We start from the raw sequence: 24188 nt of genomic DNA on the forward strand, positions 1-24188 counted from the left end.
GTTCTTCACACAGTGCAGAGTTAAACTCTGGAACTTGCTCTTGGAGAAGGTGGGGTTGGCCACCAACCCGGATGACTTTAAAAGAGGATTGGAGAAATTTATGTAGAATAAGGCTATCGGTGACAACTAGCCACAATTGCTGTGCTCTGTCTCCACGGTGAGAGGCAGCAATGCTTCTGAATGCCAGTTGCTGGAAACTGCAGAAGAGGAGGGCGTTGCTGCTGCTGCTGCTGCTGCCAGGCCCCACTTGTGGGCTTCCCCAGGCATCTGGTTGGCCATGGTGAGAACTGGATGCGGAATTAGATGAACCACTAGTTTCGTCTGGGGGGCTCTTCTTAGGTTCTTAATTCTGCTTGAATATTCTAACATGACCCCATCCCACCATCCCTTTGTCAAATGTCCTTAATATATGTGTTTTCATCTTTCTCTTTGGTACAGAAATCTTAAATGGAGGAGTATATGTTGGACAGAACAGATTTCTTTGCTATGCAGACACTATTCAGTGGGAAGATATCGTTCGTAACCCTTTGGCTTCCAACTTTTCTGTGGTTCCGAAAAACAGCAGTGCAGATTGTAAGTATTGACTTTGTTTTCCACTCTTACCGCTTTGCCATTCTCACGCTTATTCAGGGACACATCTACTTTTTCTTTCTGTGCTTTCTGTAACATCCATACATTAACAGTGCAATCCTGTGCATGTTTACTCAAGTGCACTAAGTCCAGTGGGACTCATGTCTTGGTAAGTGTGCATAGGGTTGCAAAGTAGGTTTCATTATGATTTAACCACTCAAAAAACCTGCCTGCTTCCAAGGTTCTTCCCCACCCTCCATTTATTTTCCTTTCCTTTCCTTTTTTTTCTCTTTCTTTTTTTACATTATCCGTAAGCTTCCTTTCCAACAAACTGCCCATGCTGAAAGAAACCAGGATCTGAAGCCCACTTCAAAGACGCCATTGTTTAGAATTCCACTGCGAGGGCAAAACCCTGGTTAGTCTTAATTGCAGTTAGCATTGATACTCACAAACTGCTTAACCATTTCTTTCATTAGCCTTGAATTCAAGTATCATGCAACCAGATGCCAGCTGTCCAAGTACCTTCTTATTTTGTTTAAATGTTCCATCTCCCTCTCTTCACAGAATCTAGCCATATGAGTTAATTTAACTGAAGGATAGCGAATGTAGTGAGCTCCAGATGTTGTTGAACTCCATCAGCCCCAGCCATCATGGCTAATGGGCAGGGATGATGGGAGTTGTCCAACAACATCTGGAGGGCACCATCTTGCCAATCCCTGGTTTAACTATATACAGGGTGTTCCAATTCCCATTTGAAGCAATTCTCACTCTGTTTATCCAATGTTTCTGAAAGGCTGAGGTGTGCAACTAGCTGCCCCTTGCTCTCTTCAAGTGTCCTGATTCTATCCTGCATTGGTGATTTGTCTGACGTGGCTTGATTATATCATCACTTAGGAAAGCAAATCAATATATCCTGTACAACTTTAACTGAGGGTGGGGATAACATCTGAACTGGAATCTAAAAGCTTTACTTGGTTGCTGTACTTTCAGTTCCATATGCAAGCTCTAAACCAGGCATGGCCAACCTTGGCCCTCCAACTGTTTTGGGACTGCAACTCCCATCATCCCTAGCTAACAGGACCAGTGGTCAGGGATGATGGGAAGTGTAGTCCCAAAACAGCTGGAGGGCCAAGTTTGGCCAAGCCTGCAGTCTAAAAGCCTAAGCCTCAGTTTGAAAAGTTGCCACTTTGAGCTACAAGGTGACAAACACGGACATACAACTTTCAGTCTTAGTTCAGGTGGGTCTCTAGTGCCAAAGGAGGGCAACTATCCACTCTAATTTTCAAGGGATCCTGAATCTTCTCTTCTCTTGTTAGCAGTTGGAATCCTATATGCTGATGTGGTCTTCATTATCACAGTCAGCTACCCCCAACGCCTTCACTTAAATGCAGAGCCTTCTTCATTCACCATATGCAATTCTATAAGACTTAAAATATGGCTTAAAATATGGCTGAATCAGTATTACCAAGGTATTTGAACTTCAGAGGACATCACAGAAAAATTGTGGCTCTTTAAACTTTGTGGGGGAAATAAGTGGACACAATCCACATACAGGTTTTCAAATGCCTGCATTTAGTTCTCTGTGTACAAAATATAGAAAAAATATTCATGTACAATTACTCAGAGAAATAGAGGAGCCATGTTACCACCCGTCAAGAGTTCAGAGCAAGATGTTGCTCAGTTTTACAAAAGTTTTAAGACACAGCATTGTATTCAAGTTTGTAAAGTTTTGGACTAGGTGGGGGGAAATGAATGGAACACTAAAATTGCAGAGTGATCATGGTGTTAGGACAGTGGGCAACCTTCATTTCAAACACTTTGCTGACCCAGAACTTTTCAAGGTTAACATAAGCAAAAGTTAAGGTCTGCATCCTTTGGAGAATTGAAAAGGAGATTGTGCTGTTGTCTGAAATAGGAAAGTGATGCAGCCTAGTGGTTATGTCGAATCAGGAATGCACCAGTTCAAAACCTCATAGCTGCATTACGAGTATAATAATGCTGATCACTTTCACAGGGTTGGTGTAAGGATTATAAGAATGCCTGTGAAGGAGTTTGAATACTCTGTGGCCAGACTGGTTGGGGCTGACGGGAAATGGAGCCCAACAACTTATGGAGGGCCTCAAGTTCCCCTTTCCCGCTTTAAGACCCAACCTCACTTGATGATCTGGGACCTCAGCTGCAGGACAAGGTGCCTTCATCACCATAAACCGTTGTGTGAAGGAGCAGTGGAAAGTCAGTGAAAGAGCAGGAGGTAATGCCGTACCGTATTAAAGAGCTGAATTTGTTCTTTAAGTCTGCTAAGGGACAGATTTCCAAAAGCTCCTAAGTGGTTTAGCAGCACACGTCCCATTGAAAGTCAATGGAATGTGTGGTCTTAAGTTACTTTTGGTATTTTTGATAATCTTACCCTCTGAGCTTGATGTCCAGATTTCAACCCTTCCTGATTACCTAAATCAGTGGTTTATGTTGAGACATCTATATTCTACCAATGCCTGGATAAATGGCTGAGAAAGCTGAACCTGCCAGAGACAGATACAAGATCTGCATCTCCCAAAAGGAGAGAAAGCATTAGTCATTACTAGCTTATTCAGTTTACATGTCTTGGCCATGAACTTCAGTAGGATAAATGAAATGAACCCAAGGAGAGATATCAGTGGGTTGTCCGATGTTGATATTTAACTGTGCCTAGCAAACAGGTCCCCTCCACACGAGAAATCTGGAAATACTGCGCTCTACCCTTTCTTGTTTTGGGGAATCTTTTGTGGAGTTTCAGAGGGAGCATCTCAATGCTTTACACTCATCTGTGTTATGAAACTGTAACATTACATGTTGGGTGAGTTGTTTCCCCTAAAATCTTAAGTAAAATGGTGAACTGGCTGTCCTCTCTTCCATAAAGCTGTAGGGAAACCAATATAGGAACAAAGTAGTTTGTGTTCCTTTAAAGTTCTTTGGGGTAAAACAAATTTCCCCAGCTGAAACCTGCTACTGGTCTTATATACAACCTATGCCGTTTAGAACAGCATTTGATCGCAGTAAAACAAATCACCAGCAGAATGTAACAGCAATACATTTTCTCACCTTGGCTGACAGAAAATGTGAAGTGGTGACTAATTCCCATTCTTAAAGTCAACTCTTGCCTAGTATATCATTTCTAATGCAGCTTTAAATTGCAAGCTGTGTACCGAGAAAGTGACATTCAGAACAGTAGATGGTGAACACGTTTTTATTGTAGACTTAGGTTAAATTATATCCCTTTATTAAGGTGCAGTCAATTAACATTTTAAATACGTATGTGCTTGGGGAGTAGGGAAAATGTGCTTTCACAGACAGGGGCCCCTGAATCATTGCGACAGGTGTCAGCACACAATACCAGCCATAGAAGCTGTTCTTTCACAAAAACAAAGGCACAAATCAGGAAAGTATCATACAAAAACCTCTTTTGTATGGAAAATTCCTCAAGTGCTCACAAAATAATGTTTTAACCGCCACAAGTGTTTTCTCAGCCGGGAAGCATAGCCAATAAATGCTGAGGAGAGAGCCAGTGCTCCCCCTCAAGTTGTTAACCATTTCAAAGATACGCACTTATTTGCATTTCCTGCAATTAAAGAATATGAACTGGGAGTATAATTTGCTTTAGAAAATGGCAATGCAAAGTGGGTGGTGGGGAATGGAGCAATGTCAACATTTGTTTTCTTTTAAAAATCCATTTTTGCCAAGTGCTGGATAATGAAAAGAGGGAGGAATGTGAGGCGGAAAGTAGACTCGCAGAGTTTTGGCATTTCAGATAGGGAATTTAGTAGCCCCATGAAAGCATTTCATGTGAGAAAGAGCTAAAAAAGGTGAAAAGGCTTCTTTGTGCTCTGAAGTACCAGTGGATATAAAAAGCCAACTGAGGAAGAATTTCAGCAACAGGAAACAGACCAAGCTTTTGAGTGCCTGGTGACAAAAAATAAATACTGGATTTTCCCAAAGTTTTCCGAAAGTCTAATCCTTGTAATGTCAGAGGGTAGGATCCTGTTGTACTTTATACATGCTGAAATACTGATTTCAAAGTCATGCCTACATGTGTGCTCCTGTTTCAAACATTCTTTACTCCAGAGTTTGAAGAATCTCATTTTATTGGGCATCCACGCATGGCCAGGCCAGTTGGGCAAATGTGTGTAAATAGGCTTACCTCTGCTTATGTTGCTGGAGCAATTATTGGCAAATTTTGTTTTTTAATTATGATGATTATTTATATATATTCCACCTTTTCCCCAGTCTGCAGCTTATGGTGGCTTGCACAGATGAAATAGAGAAAGCAAAAATCATAGAAAAGACAATAATTAAAATGCAATTAAACAGTTTTATGAATTTAATTTAGTACTCACTTCCCATAAAACACCCAAAAGGAATTTAACAATAAAAAATGATTTTAAGTCCAATCCAAATAGTGATTAGCTTTACAGTAAATGATTAGGTTTCTGTACTTGTGTGCATTTCCATGTCATCATTAAATCAGGAATGACAGAAGCAGCAGTCGTATATCTCCTCCCCCCTTGTCTCCTGCAATGTATGGCACTACCTAACATGTGATGCTCATGCCATTGCACCTGGAGATTTATGGCCCCTCTATAAGCAGTAATCAACAGAAGGGAGTGTGGGCAGGGATCTTTTTAAAAGCACCGTGACGTTGATACCATATGTTTTATAGCATTCTGCCTTATGGAGTGTTAGGAATGAGGAGATGGTGGATGACTAAGTTGAACTGGAGCTCTGCATTCACCATAAGATGTGGTTCCAGTCTTATATAGCATCCATCACAATGAGACATCAGAATGAATACTAGTCAAAAGAAAGTTTTACAATTAACATAAAAGACAGGTACAAAGGAGGAAACCATATCAATTCAAATCCTTCTGCCACTTTAATAAGCTAGTAGTGTAAAGTAAGGGGTGTGGGTGGTACTGTGGTCTAAACTGCTGAGCCTCTTGGGCTTGCCAATCAGAAGGTCATCAGTACGAATCTGTGCAACGGGGTGAGCTCCCGTTGCTCTGCCCCAGCTCCTGCCAACCTAGCAGTTTGAAAGCACGCCAGTGCAATTAGATAAATAGGTACTGCTGCGGCGAGAAGGTAAATGCTGTTTCCATGCGCTCTGGTTTCCGTCACGGTGTCCCATTGCACCAGAAGCAGTTTAGTCCTGCTGGCCACATGACCTGGAAAGCTGTCTGTGGACAAACGCCGGCTCCCTCAGCCTGAAAGTGAGATGAGCAACGCACCCCATAGTCTCCTTTGACTGGACCTAACCATCCAGGGGTCATTTACCTTACCTTACCTTACCTTACCTTAGTGTAAAGTATGTGCAGTGAGATTCCAGCAGATATCAAGAGGGATCAAATCCCCTCAGTGAGAGACCACCCACCATGGTTAAGCGTGGAAAACAGCCTCTTTCCTCCTTAGCACGTTATCCCTACAAGAGGAAAGCCTACTCTGCAGTTTCTTAGTGAACATTAGCCTATTGAAATGTATAACATATTATGTGAACATGGCTTGTTTAAAACCCATCTGCTAATTAAAACAGTACTTCACAGGAAGGAGAAGCATTTAGCTTAAGAATTATTATTCCCCTTTATGAGTGGCAATGTAGGAAATACAAATTATATAACAATTCCATTGATTCTGTTTGTGCTGGTCCAGGGGGGAGGTTACCATGGGGCGAGGTCCAGGACCTGAGTCGAGGGTCGGCAGACAGTCCTCCACGGGCGAAGCGGGGTCCACAGCGAGGAGCCGGGCAAGGACAGGAACTCTGGGGGAACAGGACTGGGGGCTGGCCGAAACAGCTCATCAACGACGTTGCTCCTGCAACCTGGGACCGGGCTGACTGGCCTTTATCTTCTCTGAGGCCAGGGGCGGTCCCAGCCCCCAGGAGACCCGCCTCTCCTGGCCTTAAGGTGAGCACTCCTCCTGGGAGAAACCAGTTCCCTCCGCCTCTCTGCCCTGAGCCTCTGCAGTTCAGGAGAGGCTGAAGGGTTACTGGACCCAGGGGGAGACTCACCTGTAGGCACTGAGTCCTCAACCACCTCCGGAGCCAGAGTGGATTCACCTGGTGCCTGCTCCTGAGGATCCGGCACAGGTGTAGGTGCTTCAGAATCAAGGCCCTGCCCCAGTTCAGCTGGCCCTGGAGGCTGGGACTCCTGTGCAGGCTGGGATTCCTCCGGTTCAGCCTCTGAATCGGATTCCCAGGCCATCACACTGTTATTGACATTTTTGGGTGAGTGGACGGATTGGTAGCTTGCATCTCTCATAATAGGGTTCAAATAATTTAGCTACTATCTTTGAAGAAGGCCTTTGCCAAAGTAGAGGAGCATGTGTGGCCTGAAGCCAGCTGGACTAATTGGTGTTCTTCAACAGACCAGGGTTCAAAATCCCATCTGTTGCTTAGTCGTTCAACAAAACGCCAGACCTATTCTACAGGGATAGGAGGAGCACAGAGAGAAGAAATGCCGTTGATGATACCTTCATCTGCCCTGCCTGGAAGAAGATGAAGATGCATATGGGTCTCTACAGCAGTTTGACTTACCCCCAATGGCACACTCTTTCCATTGTCTCTCGAGATAGATGGATGGAAACTAAACTTACCCCCAAGTTGATCCAGGGACTCCAGAGATGTTTGGCTGCCTTTTACAGTAGCAAGTAGGAGCCTCTGCTAGTTGACTGGCCAATTTGTGGGAAAGTGATGTCCTTCTTTCAAGAGGAGGCCACACTTTGCAGCCAGACTAGAACTAGTGACTCTACCCATGGTTTAGTGCAAACAGCACACCAACCTTCCCCTGGATGTATGTTTGGCACCCAGCTGGCATGGATATGCCCTAGATAGGAGGAGAGAGATGGCTGTTCATAATGCTGTCCCCTGTAGGGACAGTTCAAAGGAAAGCTGCCATACACATAAACACACAACCTTCTGTATCCATCCAGTGAAATCCTGACTCAAGGAAGGTGGCATACATGGTTCTTCCCTTCCTCATTTACTCCCCACAACAACCCTTTGTGAAGGAAAGTTAGGTTGAGAGGCGGTGACTGGGCCAAGGTCACCCAGTGAGCTTCACGAGTGCGTGGGGATTTGAACCCTGGACTCCAAGGTCCTAGTCCAACACTCTAACCACTACGCCACACCAGCTCTTGCCACTGTGCTGCCAAAAATGCTGAACCTCTGGTGACTCTCAGTTGCCCACATAGTTATTTGCACTAAAGCTGTGGGGACGCGGGTGGCGCTGTGGTCTAAACCACTGAGCCTAGGGCTTGCCGATCGGAAGGTCGGCAGTTCAAATCCTCGCAACAGGGTGAGCTCCTGTTGCTCAGTCCCTGCTCCTGCCAACCTAGCAGTTTGAAAGCACGTCAAAGTGCAAGTAGATAAATAGGTACCGCTCCGACGGGAAGGTAAACAGCATTTCCGTGCGCTGCTCTGGTTTCGCCAGAAGTGGCTTAGTCCTGCTGGCCACATGATCCGGAAAAACTGTCTGCGGACAAACGTTGGCTCCCTCGACCTGTAAAGCAAGATGAGCGCCACAACCTTAGAGTCGTCTGTCAGGGGTCCTTTACCTTTACCTTTACCTGTGCTAGAGCAGGGACACAATTGCCTCTGCCATCAAGGGAGAGTAAAGAAACATGGGAGTGAAGAATGGACACAAAATACTTGCACCCTTCCCAGTGTGGAAACCAGGGGGATCAAATAGTTCAGGAATACAGTATGGTGTTATTTTGATGCTTCTTTGTGAAAGGGTGAGCAGTTCGTCCTCCAGTAAAACTACCACATAATGAAAACAGCACTTAGTACAGCATTTAGAAAAGGTTTCCCTGCCTCTCCCCAAAATCTTTTTATTTTAACACATCAAACTGTGTTTCCTTTCTCACCTCCCTGATTCTTCCAGCTCTGGCTGCATGCCAACAACAGCTAAAAGATACATTGGCTCACCGCACAGTAATTCCGTTATGCTCATTGTTTTTCTTTAGTGTGGAATTAGAGCAAGAATGCCACAAGCCTCATCATTTCCTTGTCAGTGTGCCTTTGATTTTGCTGGGTACCTCCTCTGGAAAAATCTCTTACGGTGACATTCAGGTTTCTCACACACCATTATGTACTGTGACAAAGAAAATTCTTGTGGCTGTAGCTTGCGATTCTCACACATAATTACCCTCTTGGCAATGCATCTGTAAGTCTTGATATATTCATAGGAAACCACCTGTTCTTTTATTTTAGTTTGCATTTGATCCTCATTGCTGCATTGATAGAAAAAGGTCTACTGTTATACAAACATGCTTGTGTGACATTTATTTTCCTCCAGCCACACTCTGTCAGAGGGGTGGGGAACATGTGGCTCTCCAGATGTTGTCGGACTCCAACTCCCATCAGCCCCAGTCAGAATGGGGAGGCGTCAGGAAAAATGGGAGTGCGGTCCAACAACACCTTGAGGATGCACAAGTTCCTCCCCTCAGAGAAGCCAGTAATGTGTGCAGGAGTCATGGTCTCCTGGGCAGTTTGGTCCAAGCCCAGTTTAAAGATAGAGAACCCTAAGAGGAGAAAGCAAGGGGAGGTATTGTATTTTTATTTACATTGTAGTGGAGTCCCTAAGATGGTTGGACTGTGCCTTGTGCGCCTTCTTCTGGAAACTCCTGCAACCATGCTGGTGCCAAATGTATCGCTCTGCTTTCCTTTGCACCACATCAGTGAGGCTAAGAAGGGAGTCTTGTCATCTAGGCAGCCCAGGACCTCCGTACAAACTGCCCAGGCTTGCACCCCGGGGCGGTCACGTCAGTACTGCTATTGCAGCAAAAACAACAGTTACAAGTTACCAGTCTCTACAGCCACAGCAGGTGCTGTGATTCTCCACATGTTTGACTTCACCCTTGGAGGTAGACTCCATTTTTTCTGGAGACAGATGGATGCCAGCAGCAGCAGCACCTACAGCAACAACAACAGTGAATCTTTCTAAATGGGCATCTATACCAGAGGTGGGAACTGGATCCAGGTTGATTGCCCAGTTGTCAATCAGAGTTTTTTTAGGGAGGACGACACTGCCAGTGGGGCTGGAGGAGGCGGGCAGCGGCTGGAGGGCGTCTCCTCCGGCAGGGAAGAGGCGGAGGCTGGATGCAGCGCCTCCCGGCTCAGCTAGCCACTTTGTGCCACCGTGGCCACAGCAGACGGAAGCTCCAGGCGCGGCGCTGCTTCGGCGCAGCATGGCGGAGGCGGGCGAGGGCGGCGAGCTGATGCCAGGAGGTGCGGCATCCAGCCTCCGCCTGTTCCCTGGCGCCCTCCAGAATTTCGTGCCCTGGCGCCCTGCACCACTAGCCCCTATGGGTAAGATGCCCCTGCCTAGGAGGGAGGTCCTAGGAACTTGCCTGATGCCCAGATGGAGTTAAGGCACAGCAAGCCTCTCACTGGTCAGCAGGGGTTGAGATTGAGGTGTGGCAACCTATGACAATCCTGTGGGATTTCCACAAGTGTCCCCTCATGCATGGATTACACATAAATCCTCCTTTTAACTCTGTCTCTCTGGGAGTTTGACTTGGATACAGTCCCTGACATAAATTACACAAATAAATTACATGCAAAACCATGTATATATACAGCTTAGAAACTATTTTCCTTGTAAAACTACAGGCAAACCTCTTACCATTCCTTGATTAATATGTGACAGAACCACTGGAACCCCGATCAAAATGTCTCAGAGGCCGGTTCTCCCCACCTGTGCTTTATGAAAATACTTGAATGAGTTGCCTGGAGAAAGTGGCCTTTGCAGGAACAAGCCCCAAATTTCCCATAGATCTTTTGGCCCAGGAGATTATGCCTGCTGTATCTGTTGCTGCAGGGGAAAGGAAGCCAGGAAGGGATGGTTTCTGACACCTCTCTCCTGCCTTTTTTCAGCGTAGTCTTTTGTCTGTTTTCATCGCATTGGCCTTAAGACATTTCTGTGTCAGAACAGAATAGTAACATTACAGCAAACCTGCTATCAATCCTGCACTGTCATTGATAAATATGAAGCCAGTGGGCTGTGTCAATTTTGTGCTGCAGACATGCATTTCTTGAATTCCCGTTGACTCCCTCCCTCTGTCGGTCGATCACTCTTTATATCAGGCTTGTCTTCTGCGGACCACTTCATTGATACCCTGTAATTTAGGGATTCTATACAGATTTCCTCAATTCCTTAAGTGCATTATTATCTCTCCTGCCACACCAGTGGGCCTCCCATTTCATATTATTCATGAAAGTGCATATTTCATTGTTTGTAAGTTTTCTGTTTTTCCTCTGTTCAGCTTCAGCTTTAAGTTTTTATCTCTGATTTTTATTTACTGCTGTCCTCTTTCTTTCTCTTTTCTTTTCCCAGCTCTCAGTGTGTATCTCTTTCTGTTTGTTTTCATAACACAAACATATTTCCCTGGTCAGTCTCTTTTTCATCTATGTGTGTCTGAATCACTATGTGTGTGTCTCTATCTATCTAGAAAGAAAGATTAGTGGATAAATAGAATGGGCCAACTGGTATATTTATGTTCATTCCTTCTAAAATATTAGCTAGGCACGTGGAATATTTGTGCCATGGGCTCTGAATAGCAGATGTAGTAGTGAGTCTCCATTATAAGGATGGAAAGCTCACTAGAAAATTTTTCAGTAGTATCTAGAATTCTAAGGTTAATGTATGGCAGGAAAGATGATACAGAAAAGGACGTGTGATTCTTTCCTTATTGTTTCTAGTGCTGGGCCAAACCTGTCCTCTAATTTCTCAAAAGTGTTCTTCCCTGACAAAGGAAACTTCTATTTTTCTGCCTTGTTGAAAGCATGCTTGGGATTTTATTTATATGATTAATGTGTGTGGGTTTTTGTTTATTGTTTTTCATTTTGAATCCTGACATCCTGCTTTATAGCTTCAAGAGGCTGTCAGAGCACCATTCAAAAGCACACTGCAGCTAACTGTCCCCCAAAAGCAGGTCCAGGAGCACCCCCAAACTGAAAAGCTGATTTGTCTGGAAAATGTTGCCACAAAAGAAATGGAAAGTGCCCATGAAGCAGCAAACTGTGGTCTTGGAGATCTAATATAAGTCATGAGAACAAATAATTCAACTGCATTTGCTTATGGAAGAAAATCCCTTGTGTTCATTCACCATTGGTGGATTCCTCCACTGGAAGGAACATTTGTGCTCCAAGTGTTTAAACAGCTTGCCTATTCTGTTTTAAGCAGAGCGGGGGGGGGGGGGGGAGACGGGACCTGAGAGTCTGACTTTCTACTAGGTAATTAACTTTCAAATCGATAGAAGAGATCTAAAGATTAGCATAGGGGTAGTAGAAAATGTAAAATGATTTTTACTTAACAAAAGAGTGTGGATGAATAAACGCATGACAATAGGAATTGTCAGACAAGGGCACAGAAGGCATTACAGGCTGATAAAGGCAGAACAATTCATCCCAACAATAGTATCTTTAATTTGTACTAATGCCATACTGTGCTGTTTGAATTATATTTTGATTTTGCAATCAAATGTATCGTTTTAGTCATCCAAAACTACTTAGGAAAACACAACGCAGAGCTATTTAAACAGAGTCATATTTAAACATTACTAATGAAGTAATAGGGATGCGGGTAGCGCTGACCTATGGCTGCACGACTTGTGACAAATCCTTAGGGACAAATCCGTAGACAACAGGGTTTGATGGCAGAGGATGGGTGATTGGTCCTCAGTCGTGGGACTTGGTGGCGACGCCCCTTAGGGCCTCGGGTGGCGGTTTTAGGCCTTGGCAAGGTATCCTTTAATCTGACATCAAGTGGGGGGGGAGGAGGGATGCATTCATGCTCCCTCCCATGCGGCAGCGTTTGCAGGGCCCGTTAAAGGGCAAAAACCAAGAGTCCCTGGCCCTAGAGCGGCGGCATGTAGGTCAAACTCCCGGGCTGAGGTTAGTGGAAGGGCATGGTGTGGAAGTTGGTGCTTTACAGTCCCCTCTCACTGGATCTCATCTGCCTGCATATCCTCAGCCAGGCGGGCTGAAAGGGTTGCCTGCCAAGGCCTGTGCCAAGTTTCCCACTTCTGAAGCTCAATAAAGTTGTGGCCAATTTGAACCCATACTCTGGTCTCTTGTCTCATTCTTTGGGAAAAAGGGCAGGCACCACAGACAGGGTTTAGCGCGTGGTTTAAGTGGTTTCTTAATTCAGAACTATATTGCATTGGGTTTAAAGTTTTGTGACTGTAAGGGACAGATGTCCCATGAGTTTCCATAGTGTGACACACAGGCCTGCTTCTCATTGATGGGGTAAACTGTTGTTTCAGTCATACCACCTACGTGAGGTTTTATTACTGAATGCTCCTACATGTAATCAATACAGTGGTATCTCGGTTTACAAACTTAATCCGTTCCAGAAGTCCACTCTTAAACCAAAACCGTTCTTAAACCTAATGAGGCCTCCTGCCGCCGGTGCCCTTCCACCGTTCGGATTCCGTTCTTAGACCGAGGTAAAGTTCTCAAACCAAGACACTATTTCCAGTTTTGCGGTGTTTGTAAACCAAATCGTTCCTAAACTGAACTGTTCTTAAACCGAGGTTCCACTGTACTGTATCTATATCTATCTACATATATATCTGTTTATAACTAGATGTCAATAAAAAAGGCTATAGACTAATTTCTATCTATTTACCTATCAGTCTAGAGAGGTCATGTACTCCACCAGCCATCTACAGTTTGAAGTAGAATAACTCGATTTAATGAGAGCACAGCCAGAACTTCCAAAGGAAATTGATCTCACTGTAGGACAATGGTACAACTATTTCCTGGTTTTTAACAGAGTATGCATATTGCCTATGAATGCTGATCACTCCCAAGTTTTAGGCAGGTGGTCCTTAGCATTCCTCAGACTATCCTGTGATTATCCCACCACCCTTCTGAGTAATACCCCTCCCCACCCTCTCACTCTATATAAGGGCCTAGTGACTTCTGTTTCAGTGTATCTGAAGAAGTGTGCATGCACACGAAAGCTCATACCAAGAACAAACTTAGTTGGTCTCTAAGGTGCTACTGGAAGGAATTTTTATTATTTTGTTTATCCTGTGATTATTATATTTCATTCTTTGGGTGGGGGGACGGACCTTGGGGTTCTCTAATCTACTACAGGATTTCCTGTGACAGTTAAACAGAATCTAAAATGGAAGAAATACTGTGGGAAATATGCGACCACATTGGAGCATACCTCCAGAACCTTAAGTAAACATAACCAATTCACAAACATATGGGATTAGCCTTAAGAGTTTCAAAGAGTATGACTTTCTCTAGCTCAATTCTACGCCCAATGAGGCTCCTCATAGGATTGCAGCCTTGAGCATCGCACCACTTATTTTGTAAAGCTATGCACTGATAGATAATTCAGATGGGAAACTAATGCTAAAGTTTTAAAAGGCAGCCTAAGGTTCTGGGAGAAATGGAGAAGAAACATTTATGAGATGCGTCCTTCAGACTCTTAAGGACAAAGGAAGGAAAAGTGGATTTCGCCTCCTGGGAGCTGGTTTCTCACATGCCAATTGCAAGGGAGATCTGTAGATCAAACGTCAGATTTCACACCCACCCACCCTTCTGTACTCTGCAGTCTGTAATGAATGGCAGTTCAGGAAATGGACAAGGTAACCACTTATAAAAGAAAATTGCTTTGGAAAGTCAAACCCACGTCACATATTGTAGTGATGGCTGGGTTCCAGTTAATTGCTGTGAGTCAACATTTGACTACCCTAAGATCAGATGTGTTTGGTTTGAGATTTCTTTCTGTCAGACATTTCCCAGTCTTACATAGAGCCAAGTGCTTATGCAAAGGTGCTGAGAAGAATCAGCTCTTACCAATGTCACGATGACCTTCAGGGTGTCAGAGGACTTCCTCTCAACAGGGCTATTGAACCATAAATAGTGAATGAATTTTCACACTGCCATTTGGAAGGAAGTGGAGCTAGTCAAACGTAAAACCATTCAGTGTCGCGGGCTACTCGGGGTTTCCATATGAATCCAGAGGGCGACTGTGCGCTCTCCTCCTGGATTCCTCAGGGCAGGGATTCCGGCTGCAGACAAGCTTGACTGCTGTGTTGACAAGTCGTATCAGCCGTGTTCAATCCAGAGATTTCATACTGCCTGCCAATTGCAGAGACAGATGTTGTGTACTGTAGCTCTATTTCCTCCTATGTACCTCACATAGATTAAAAGGCTGTTTAAATACTAACTGCAGATTTATCCTCCAAGGTGATTGGGGGAAATACAAGGTTCTCTTTTCCCCACCCTGTTTTATCATCACAACCACCCTGCAAGACAAATTAGGCTGGGAGTGACTGGCCCAAGGTCACCTAGTGTGCCAAGCCTTGCACTTTAACTACCAATACACCAGGTTAGAACCCAGTCCTAGGGTCTCTGATAAACAGAATCTTCACCCTACACATGGCAGAATAATCTACCTATTCATCTCAGTTCAGCTTGCTGAAAGATATGTGCAAAGCCAAGAAAACAAATAAGAACTCGCATATTTTGTAATGTGCTTTCTTGATGGAGTATCTTTAAGCAAAGAGAATTGTTCTGTGTTGGTCCCAAGAAAAGAAACCATGGAATGGTTGATATATACATAATTAGCTAAAGCCAAGGTTTCTTCAGGAAAAAAATATAGCATCAGAAGCCTTTATTATAGAGTGTGGTTTTACTGTAAGTCATCCACTCCCCAGCATTTTCTAACTGATTAAAGAAAACCTAGACTCTTTCAGTGCAGTTCCCAATTTGTGGAATGCGCTGCAGAGTGAAGTGTGTCTCCCTCCCTCCCTATTGATTTCCAGGAGGAAATTAAAAAACAGTCCTATTTACGCTGGCACTTGATGGCTAGCAACCCTGAGATAATTGTTGGAGAATGTTTATAACTATTTTTAGAACTATTTTTAGAACTTTCAGTTGTTGTTGTTTACATGTCTGGATAGGCTTGTCTAAACAAAAAAGAGCCCTGCTGCTCTGGGCTCCTTTGGGAGGAAAGGCAGGCTGTAAATAAAGCACTATAACCTAACACAGGGGCATATCCTAATGCTTGACAGTCTTAGCCATCACTCTCTGGCATCTGGTCTAACTACAAGAGTCTGGTTTTCATACCCTTCCTTTTCTGAGCCCTGCAACATCCTTTCTGTGACAGGTACCTGCAACGCTGCCTCCAAATTCCACACGGGCCCCAAAGGTTGGGAACTCTTGGAACAAAGTACTGCAGCAAACTGCAAACACCAGTTCATGAATTAATTGTAGAAATTGTAGACGGGATGATGGAGAAAAATGCAGATTCAATCCACAAAACAAAAATGTAACAGAATACAGGAAATCTGCTCATCTCCTTACAGAGTGCCCCTAGCTTGCTTATTTAAATACCCACTGGTGGCATTGACAAAACATGTCTTAAGAAACTTTGCATTTTTCAGCCAAGGGTCCAGAGAGAGACGAAGCTGCAGGCTTTCCTCCTGTCTCCCCCAAACCTGGGCATAAACTTTGTAAATGGCATGGACAAAGTCTTTATCTCTCAGAGAAACTCCACCACTAAAATGTTCCCCACCATGATCCTTAGGACAGGCTGCAATTTAAATATCCTCAATTAGTTTCACTGCCTACACTCAGAGCAGCATAGGGATAGAATAAAAATAAGGGCAGAATCTTGTCCGGTACCTGCTTCTGCTAGACATCTTATTATTATCGAATAAGACAAGACATGTTTTCTCCCAATTTATTTGAAATGTGACCTTCAAAGGACTTGTGATAATTTAATTCAAAGTTGTGCTGTCTACATGTTCAGCGCCTCATTTTGCCTGTGTAACCGTGAGAAGAGAAAACAATCAAGCCGCACTTTCAAGTTCCCAGTGAGAGGGGGAGGCAGCTGGCAGAGCTTCCTCTTGCTCCGCTGTTAAATGTCTCTATTTAAATGCAAATTATCATCTGACACTATTAAAAAAAAACAACCCACCACGCAAACGGAAACAGGTAGACATGTCAAAGTCCCTTAAAAAATAACTAGTAAGCATCCCAAATAGTGTTTACTTCCATGAGAGTAGAAACTATGTGGCAGAACGTTTGGCTTAACACTAAGAATTGTATCAGTACCATGGAAGGTCTTTAATTCTGGTCTGTCAGTTTCTGGGATTTGAGCAAGCACAAATGTGGAAGTTGGGTTACTTAAAAGTTCCACCATGGAGAGTTCCAGAACACCATCAGCCTCCTTCAGCAAAAGGCGTTTTGTTGATCACTTCAGAATTTCCTTCTACAGTGGTACCTCGGGTTACAGACTCCGCTAACCCAGAAATAGTACCTCAAGTTAAGAACTTTACTTCAGAATGAGAACAGAAATCGTGTGGCGGCAGCAGGAGGCCCCATTAGTTAAAGTGGTACCTCAGGTTAAGAACAGTTTCAGGTTAAGAACGGACCTCCAGAACGAGTTAAGATCTTAACCTGAGGTACCACTGTATTAGAACATGGAATTGGCTTCATCTAGAACACGTAGGAGATTCTGTATTAGAAAATAAGGATTCCTTGAGAATATGTTGCACAAAGAAGTCTCCGATAGCATCCGCATCAACAGGTTTAGGAACATAGAAGCTGTGTTATGCCGAGCCAGACAAATGGTTCATCGAGCGCAGTACTGTCTACACGGATTGGCAGCAGCTCTGCAAGGTTTCAGCCAGGGTTTCATGGCTGTATCTAGAAATGCTGGGGACTGCCACTGAGCTAGGACCCTTCTCCCTGACAATGCACTCTATGGCATTTTCCGTATTTGCTATTTCAAAATCTTCACCTACCTTTATGGAAAATGATGAACATATGCCTACTGCCATGAGGTAGGATCACCCTTGTGCTCTTAATGTCTTGTGCTCATTAAGTTACCTGGTGTTTAAAACAACATCCCCTTATCTGGGCAAGTCCAGTGAAATAAAAGTATTGTTGCACACAGGGCGTTTTTTCCAGCCAGAACTCGCTGGAACGCAGCTCCGGCCCCTCTCAGGTGGGCGCCATTGCCATTATAAGAGAACAAGGGAGAAAATAGCACTGGTTGCACACCACCCCAATATCTGAGCTGTTCGAGATTCCAGGGGGTTTCATGTAGTTTACCCAGGGTCTGTGTTTCCTTTTTGGAATGAGGCACAGCAGAGACTGTGGAGTCTTTATGGTATATGGTTGATTTATACATATATACAACTTGAGCCTACGATGGAGAGGCTCACACCATTAACACTCTAAGAGGGTCTTGCTTCTCCTGTAGGCACAGCCTTGGAACCAAACAAAAATCAACCATCGTGCTCTGGCCTTCTCCAGCTTGCCTGCAACATTTTTTCCTCTAGGTTACACCACAGCCAACTCAAGACTCATTCAAACCCTGGCTTTATCTTCTAACTAACTCTGAGCTGGAGGAGGGGCCCCAACCTTTTGATGTTTGGCACAGAGCCCCCTCCCCCTGTGTTCTTAATGGCTTGCCACCCAGGTGGATTACCTCATGAGGATGCTGACCTGGCTTGTATTTTAACCCTTGCTGGCTCCGGGGGTTCAGGAGGCTTGATTAAATTCTAACACCTACTGGACCCAGGAATTTTGGGGAGTCTGGCACCCACAAACTCATAACAGTATTCAGCTTGAGAAGATCTTCTAATACCAGTTTTTTACACCAATATGAATCAGTTCAATTGCTAAGATTTGTCCATCTTCACCAACACCATTCTGTGCTCTAGAACCAGAGTCGTACCAGTTGCTGGAAACTGGATGATAATAATAATAATAATAATAATAATAATAATAATAATAATAATAATTTTTATTTATATCCCGCCCTCCCCAGCCGAAGCCGGGCTCAGGGCGGCTAACAACACTAAAATAGTGCAACATTATAAAAATATTATAAAAATTAATTAAAATCAAAATTGATGGCAACCATAAACTAAAGTTCTGTAAAGATTGCCAAAGGAAGGAGTCAGGCTGCACCCTGACCAAAGGCCTGGTGGAACAGCTCTGTCTTGCAGGCCCTGCGGAAAGATGTCACGTCCTGCAGGGCCCTTGTCTCTTGTGACAGAGCGTTCCACCAGGTTGGAGCCGCAGCCGAAAAAGGAGCAGAGAGGGCTGTTGAGGGCCTCCTATCTGGGGCATCTGGTTGGACACTGTGAGAACAGGGTGCTGGATGAGACGGGCCATTGGCCTGAACCAGCCGGACTCTTCTTACATTCCTTTATGAGCATCTGCTGCACAAAGGGTGGTAAGCCCTTGCATAGGATTAGGGCTCATGGATCTCCTGCCACACTTTAAACAGGGGGTAGGGAGCAGGTGGCTGCATGTGGGAAGAGCATGATGGATGATTTGGGTTAAAGTTTGATTAGATGGAATAGGTACCTGTCATTTCATTTGTGAAGTGTGGAGTCTATTTGTGGTTCAGGGATTTACTGTGAACTCTCTTGATTTATTACACCTGTCTTCACCCTCAGTATGTGTCAAAATCACATATCCTTGGAGGATGTGTTCCTCTGTGAGTGTCTCTTGGCTGGAAAGCCAATCACGAGGCGCATCCAGAGCAGTGATGCCCCAAGCACAGTCTTCCAGCTATGTCTTTTCACAAGTGTCATTTGGCGCACCTGCAAAGAGGCAAATGAGGGGCAGTGGTTCAGCAGGGACAGGTCCTTAAAAAATGGAGACTTTCTTGGATAATTGGGTGGAGAAATGTGAAAAGTTAAAGCAAACTTAAGTGTGTTCATTTATATTTATAAATGGTTAGAAATAACAGCACGCCACACCCATTAAGAAAAGAGCCCAGTAGCTACAAGTCCACTTCAGGGCTATTCAGTCACAAGGAGAAAAGTATGTGCTCAACTCTCAATCAATGGAATTTGTGGGACTGAAAACATGATTGGCCTTGGCTGGATTGTGTCCTTTGTATAAATGAAAATGTTCATAAGTGGAGAGAACTATAATTTTCTCAAAATATCACCTCTGCTGAGATGCTGCAAATGTTCTAACTAGAAATAGGTCCCAGTGAATTCAATGGTACTTACTTCCAGGTAAAATTCCAGCCTCAATTGGTTATTTGGTCAAAAGTATAAGAATGGTTATTCATTAATAGGTCCAAAATGTGTTAATATTCTTTCTATTTTTTTAAAATTAATATTTATTACATTTTAAAGGGTTACAAAAAGAAAGAGTTAAGAAACAGCATATTTAAGAAATACAAAACATCACATCACGATAATATCAAAAAAAGAAGAAACAAGAAAAAAAGGAAAAAAAATAAAAAATACAATAAATCTTCCCATAACTTATCTTTTATTTGCTTATTTCCTTGACCTCCTCACACCTCCCTTTTTTGTATTCTAGTTCAATTAGCTATTTCAGCAAATCCTTTCCATCTTTTCCAGTTTTTGTCCTCTATTCTATCTTAATATAATGTAACTTTACTTTCCCTCCTTCACCATTTAGCAATCTATTTTTCCTTAATCCTTTATAGCATTTCTGCTAAAACCACATTATTTCATTCCAACATCCTTCTAGCATTCCTTAATTTTACAATGTTTCTGTAAATAAACTTTAAATTTCTTCCAATCTTCTTCCACCAACTCTTCTCCCTGGTCTCGGATTCTGCCAGTCATTTCCGCCAATTCCATGTAGTCCATCACCTTCATCTGCCATTCTTCCCGGGTGGGTAGATCTTGTGTCTTCCAATACTTCGCGATAAGTATTCTTGCTGCTGTTGTGGCATACATAAAGAAAGTTCTATCCTTTTTTGGTGTGTTAGTATTCTTTCTAGTCCTGTGTGTGTGTGTGTACACGTGTACGTGTACGCGCGCGCGCACACACACACACACACACTTTTTTATGCATACCCCTAAACATTTTGTGAATCTAAGTTTGGCCTCGTTGAGGGGCAATATTTCGATATGAGTAGGAAAATGAGAGTACCCCTAAACATTTTTATTTATTTATTTTTAGAAAAAATCATTGTAGGTGTGGGGGGGCACTATTGCATTTCTGGGGCAGGGAGAGCTGGAAATAAAATAAACTTGAGCAGAGTTTTAAATCTGCATAAGTCTTCATTCATTCATATGCAATTTGCAATTGGTCTTAACTGAATAAGTCTTCAGAGCCAGTTTCTTCTCCCTCTCTCATGCATAATCTCTTTCCCTTGAAGGCAGTTTGGTGCTATTAGCATTCTGCACAGTGCTTCAGTAGATTTTTTAATAATAATTGTCATCATTGTGGGTTAAAGTTGTGCTATTTGTGCCAGATGGAGACTGGAGTCCCTTTCCCAGCAAACAGAATGGGCTTGCATTGCTTAGCTGTAGCTGCTGGTCTCAATAAGCAGATGCCAGGCAGTGACAGGAAAATATACACCAATGTCAACAACTGCATTTCTCTGGCATAATTGCCTTAAATGAACTTTGTTACATCAAGGAGATGATGCTTTTAATGAGGTAGTTGGCATACATGTGTAATTGCTGTACAACATAATCAGTAGATTTTATCAACATTGTGTAAGTGTCAGAAAGTGGTGAAATTTGACTTGAGAATCTGGTTCCAGTGACCTGATCACTTTGTGCATGTTGAACAGCATATCTTACTTTACAGGGAAGATAAATTTAAAACCACATGTGCCCCCTGTCTCCCCTGCCACCTCACAGTGGTTTCGGACAAGCATCCTCATCCCCACACCCCACAATAGCAGCGAGTTGTTCTTGCCAGCGACTCACTTCACTCACTGCTGTTGGGCGTGGGAAGGCAGACATCCACCCACAAAAGCCCACATTTGATTTTGAGGAGCTTGAAGTGTCACTGATCACAGAGGGTTTGTCCAGGAGTGCGGATGGGAGAGGGTTCTTCTTCTGCAAGTTGTGTGCCAGGGACAGAGGAAGCACATAGCATTTCTTGGAAATGCTGTAAATTAACACTTGTGAGTTATTCCAACGTATGCACACCTAATAGGGCAGAAGTACTAGTGGACACACAATAGAGACACATTGTGGGCATCAACCCATTAATGATGAGATTCCAATGAAACAAAATTGGCTTTTAATCAAGAGCTGGAAAGAGTTTGTTCCCTATGAATTTCCTATTGTATTATAATATAAAGGACAGTATTGAAAAGGTGAGCTTCTGTGGGAAAACATGGGAAGTTGTGCACCATTGGTTCTGTGTACACGGTGCCCAGAAGAAACAAAGCACTATGCATTAATTGGTAATAAGAATCTGTCATCTTGGTTAAAACACCATGCAGATGTCATTATGCTTGTTTTAAGAATGTATTCCATAAGCTTGTATCTAAAAGAAGCTTGTATTGAAAAAAAAGCCTGTCTTCCTTTTCTTGTTGTTGCTCAGCAGGTCCATATACAAAGATTGGAGCTGGAAAAGAACATTTTAATTTCCAGAGTAGCTGCCTTCATTCATTCATTCATTCATTTCCAGACCAGGACTCAATGTGGCTTATAGATGAAACAGAAAAAGCTAAAAACATAGAAAAGATATAGAATCAGAGAACTGTAGAGTTGGAAGGAACCCTGACGATCATCTAGTCCAGGCATGTCCAACAGGTAGATCATGATCTACTGGTAGATCACTGGATGTCTGCAGTAGATCACTGGTAGTTCACTGGCTTCCCCCAAAGAAGCTGAACAACTGTGGCTCCCCTTAAAAAAGCTCAACATTTTAACTCCTCCCTGAAAAAAAACTCAACAACTTTGACCCCAACCCCCCAAAAGGGGGTAGATCACTGCCAGTTTTTAACTGTGTGAGTAGATCACAGTCTCTTGGGAGTTGGCCACCCCTATTCTAGTCCAACCCCTGCAAAGCAGGAATATGCAGCTGTCCCTTATGGGGTTTGAACCTGCACTTTGGCATTATCAGCACCACACTCTAACCAACTGCTCTATTGGTAGACTCTCCTTCCTTGGAGGTTTTTAAGCAGAGGTTGGACGGCCATCTGTCATGGATGCTTTAGTTGAGATTCCTGCATCGCAGGGGGTGGACTAGATGACCCTCAGGGTCCCATCCAACTCTACAATTCTATGATTCGATGAAAAGCAATTAAACACTCATATAATTAAAACATGATACAGATCTATTTTAAAATACAGATAATAACAACAGCAACAAGGGGGGAAATGCAAAGCCCCACTATAAATTCTAATTCATATATGTTTGAAACTTGGTGTAGGTTTTCTTTTGCTGCAAATCTTTCAGTTGTGATAAGGCATAGAGTTCTCATAAAAGTGTGATAGTGGTTTCCCTATAAAAAGTCTTTAAAGGCACTGCAGAAAAAATCAAAATAAAAAGTAATCATCTAACTTCTCTTTGTATTTTGTCTCTACTCTTCCCGAAGGTGGACTTTGTCACAAGTCCTGTGGAAACCGGTGCTGGGGACCTTCAGCAGATGAATGCCAGACCTGTAAGTGCATTAGATCAAGTAAGGAAAAATATAAAGTGAGGTGAAAGAAGAGTTCATGCACATAGCCTGTTAACAGCAACCCTCCATATACGTAGTAATAATCAATGAGAGTTTTCTTCTTAGTGATAGGAAGTCACTATGCAGCAGAACAATGAGAAATGAAGTGGTTGTTGTTATGATTTGTATCCTGCCCTTCATCTGTAGATCTCAGGGTGGTTCAAAGTGTAAATATACAAGAACAAACAAAAAATACATAATAAAAACAAGGACAAAAATGAAAACAGGTAGAATCCTGAGTTAGTAAAATGCAGAATAGTAGAATAAGTCTGAAATTAGTCAGGCTGGAGGATGAATATTTCTTACCGTCCCACTACATGAAAAAAATGCCTAAACGTAAAACAAAACAAAACTTACCACATGGAGGAGACTAGCGTAGAAGCTTTCTGTTTCTAGTTCTCTTACTTTCAGGGAGAATTGGGGAGGTGCTCAAAAAGTGAATCCCCCCACTAAAGCATGAAGTTGTACAACCTATTCTAAGTACAGTGGTACCTCGGGTTACATACGCTTCAGGTTACAGACTCTGCTAACCCAGAAATAGTGCCTTGGGTTAAGAACCTTGCTTCAGGATGAGAACAGAAATCGTTCTCTGGTGCTTCAGGTTAAGAACAGTTTCAGGTTAAGAATGGACCTCCGGAAGGAATTAAGTACTTAACCCGAGGTACCACTGTATATGAGATCCATGAGTTGCCTCTTCAGGCGAAAGCACGTACGGAGAAGGGGACAGCAGGACTGGGGTGCTGGCCTCACCCATGTTGGGAAGGGGGCTCCTGCCTCTTGAAGGTCCGCATGTTGCCTGGGATGTCAGCATTAGGGAAGTCTGTGTCTGAGGAGCTGGTCAGGATCAGAACCTTTGCATGATATACAGTATACACAGCTTCTACCAGTGGAGAACTTAATATGGGGCTTGTGTCATGTACTAATCCTCACATCGACACCAAATTCATACACACAAAACTTATTTTAAAACATTCTTTTAAATCAAATTTTATAACTGCTGTCCTTGGACTACTCCATTATTTTGCAGCTGAGAATTTCCTGGCCACAAAAGCAAATTAACCATTTGCTCCCCACCCCCACTTTATTTTTTAGATGAGTGCTGAAATTTTGGTGGATATCAAAGCGGGTGTTTGATGTGTATTTTAAAAA

General features: G+C 43.3%; 1 protein-coding gene across 5 annotated transcripts in view; it reads left to right on the plus strand.

Moving 5' to 3' along the window:
* ERBB4 (erb-b2 receptor tyrosine kinase 4) overlaps positions 1–24188 on the plus strand; it is an 836864-nt gene that overhangs the window by 571642 nt on the left and 241034 nt on the right. For all 5 annotated transcript variants that reach the window (XM_081015663.1, XM_081015662.1, XM_081015664.1 and 2 more), the window contains 2 exons: positions 439–573; positions 22917–22982. In XM_081015663.1, the coding sequence (XP_080871789.1) occupies positions 439–573; positions 22917–22982 (201 nt within the window). The remainder of the gene's footprint in view (positions 1–438; positions 574–22916; positions 22983–24188) is intronic.

Source organism: Podarcis pityusensis, assembly GCF_964106645.2.
Source record: "Podarcis pityusensis genome assembly, chromosome: 1".
In the NCBI taxonomy this organism is placed as follows: Eukaryota; Metazoa; Chordata; class Lepidosauria; order Squamata; family Lacertidae; genus Podarcis; species Podarcis pityusensis.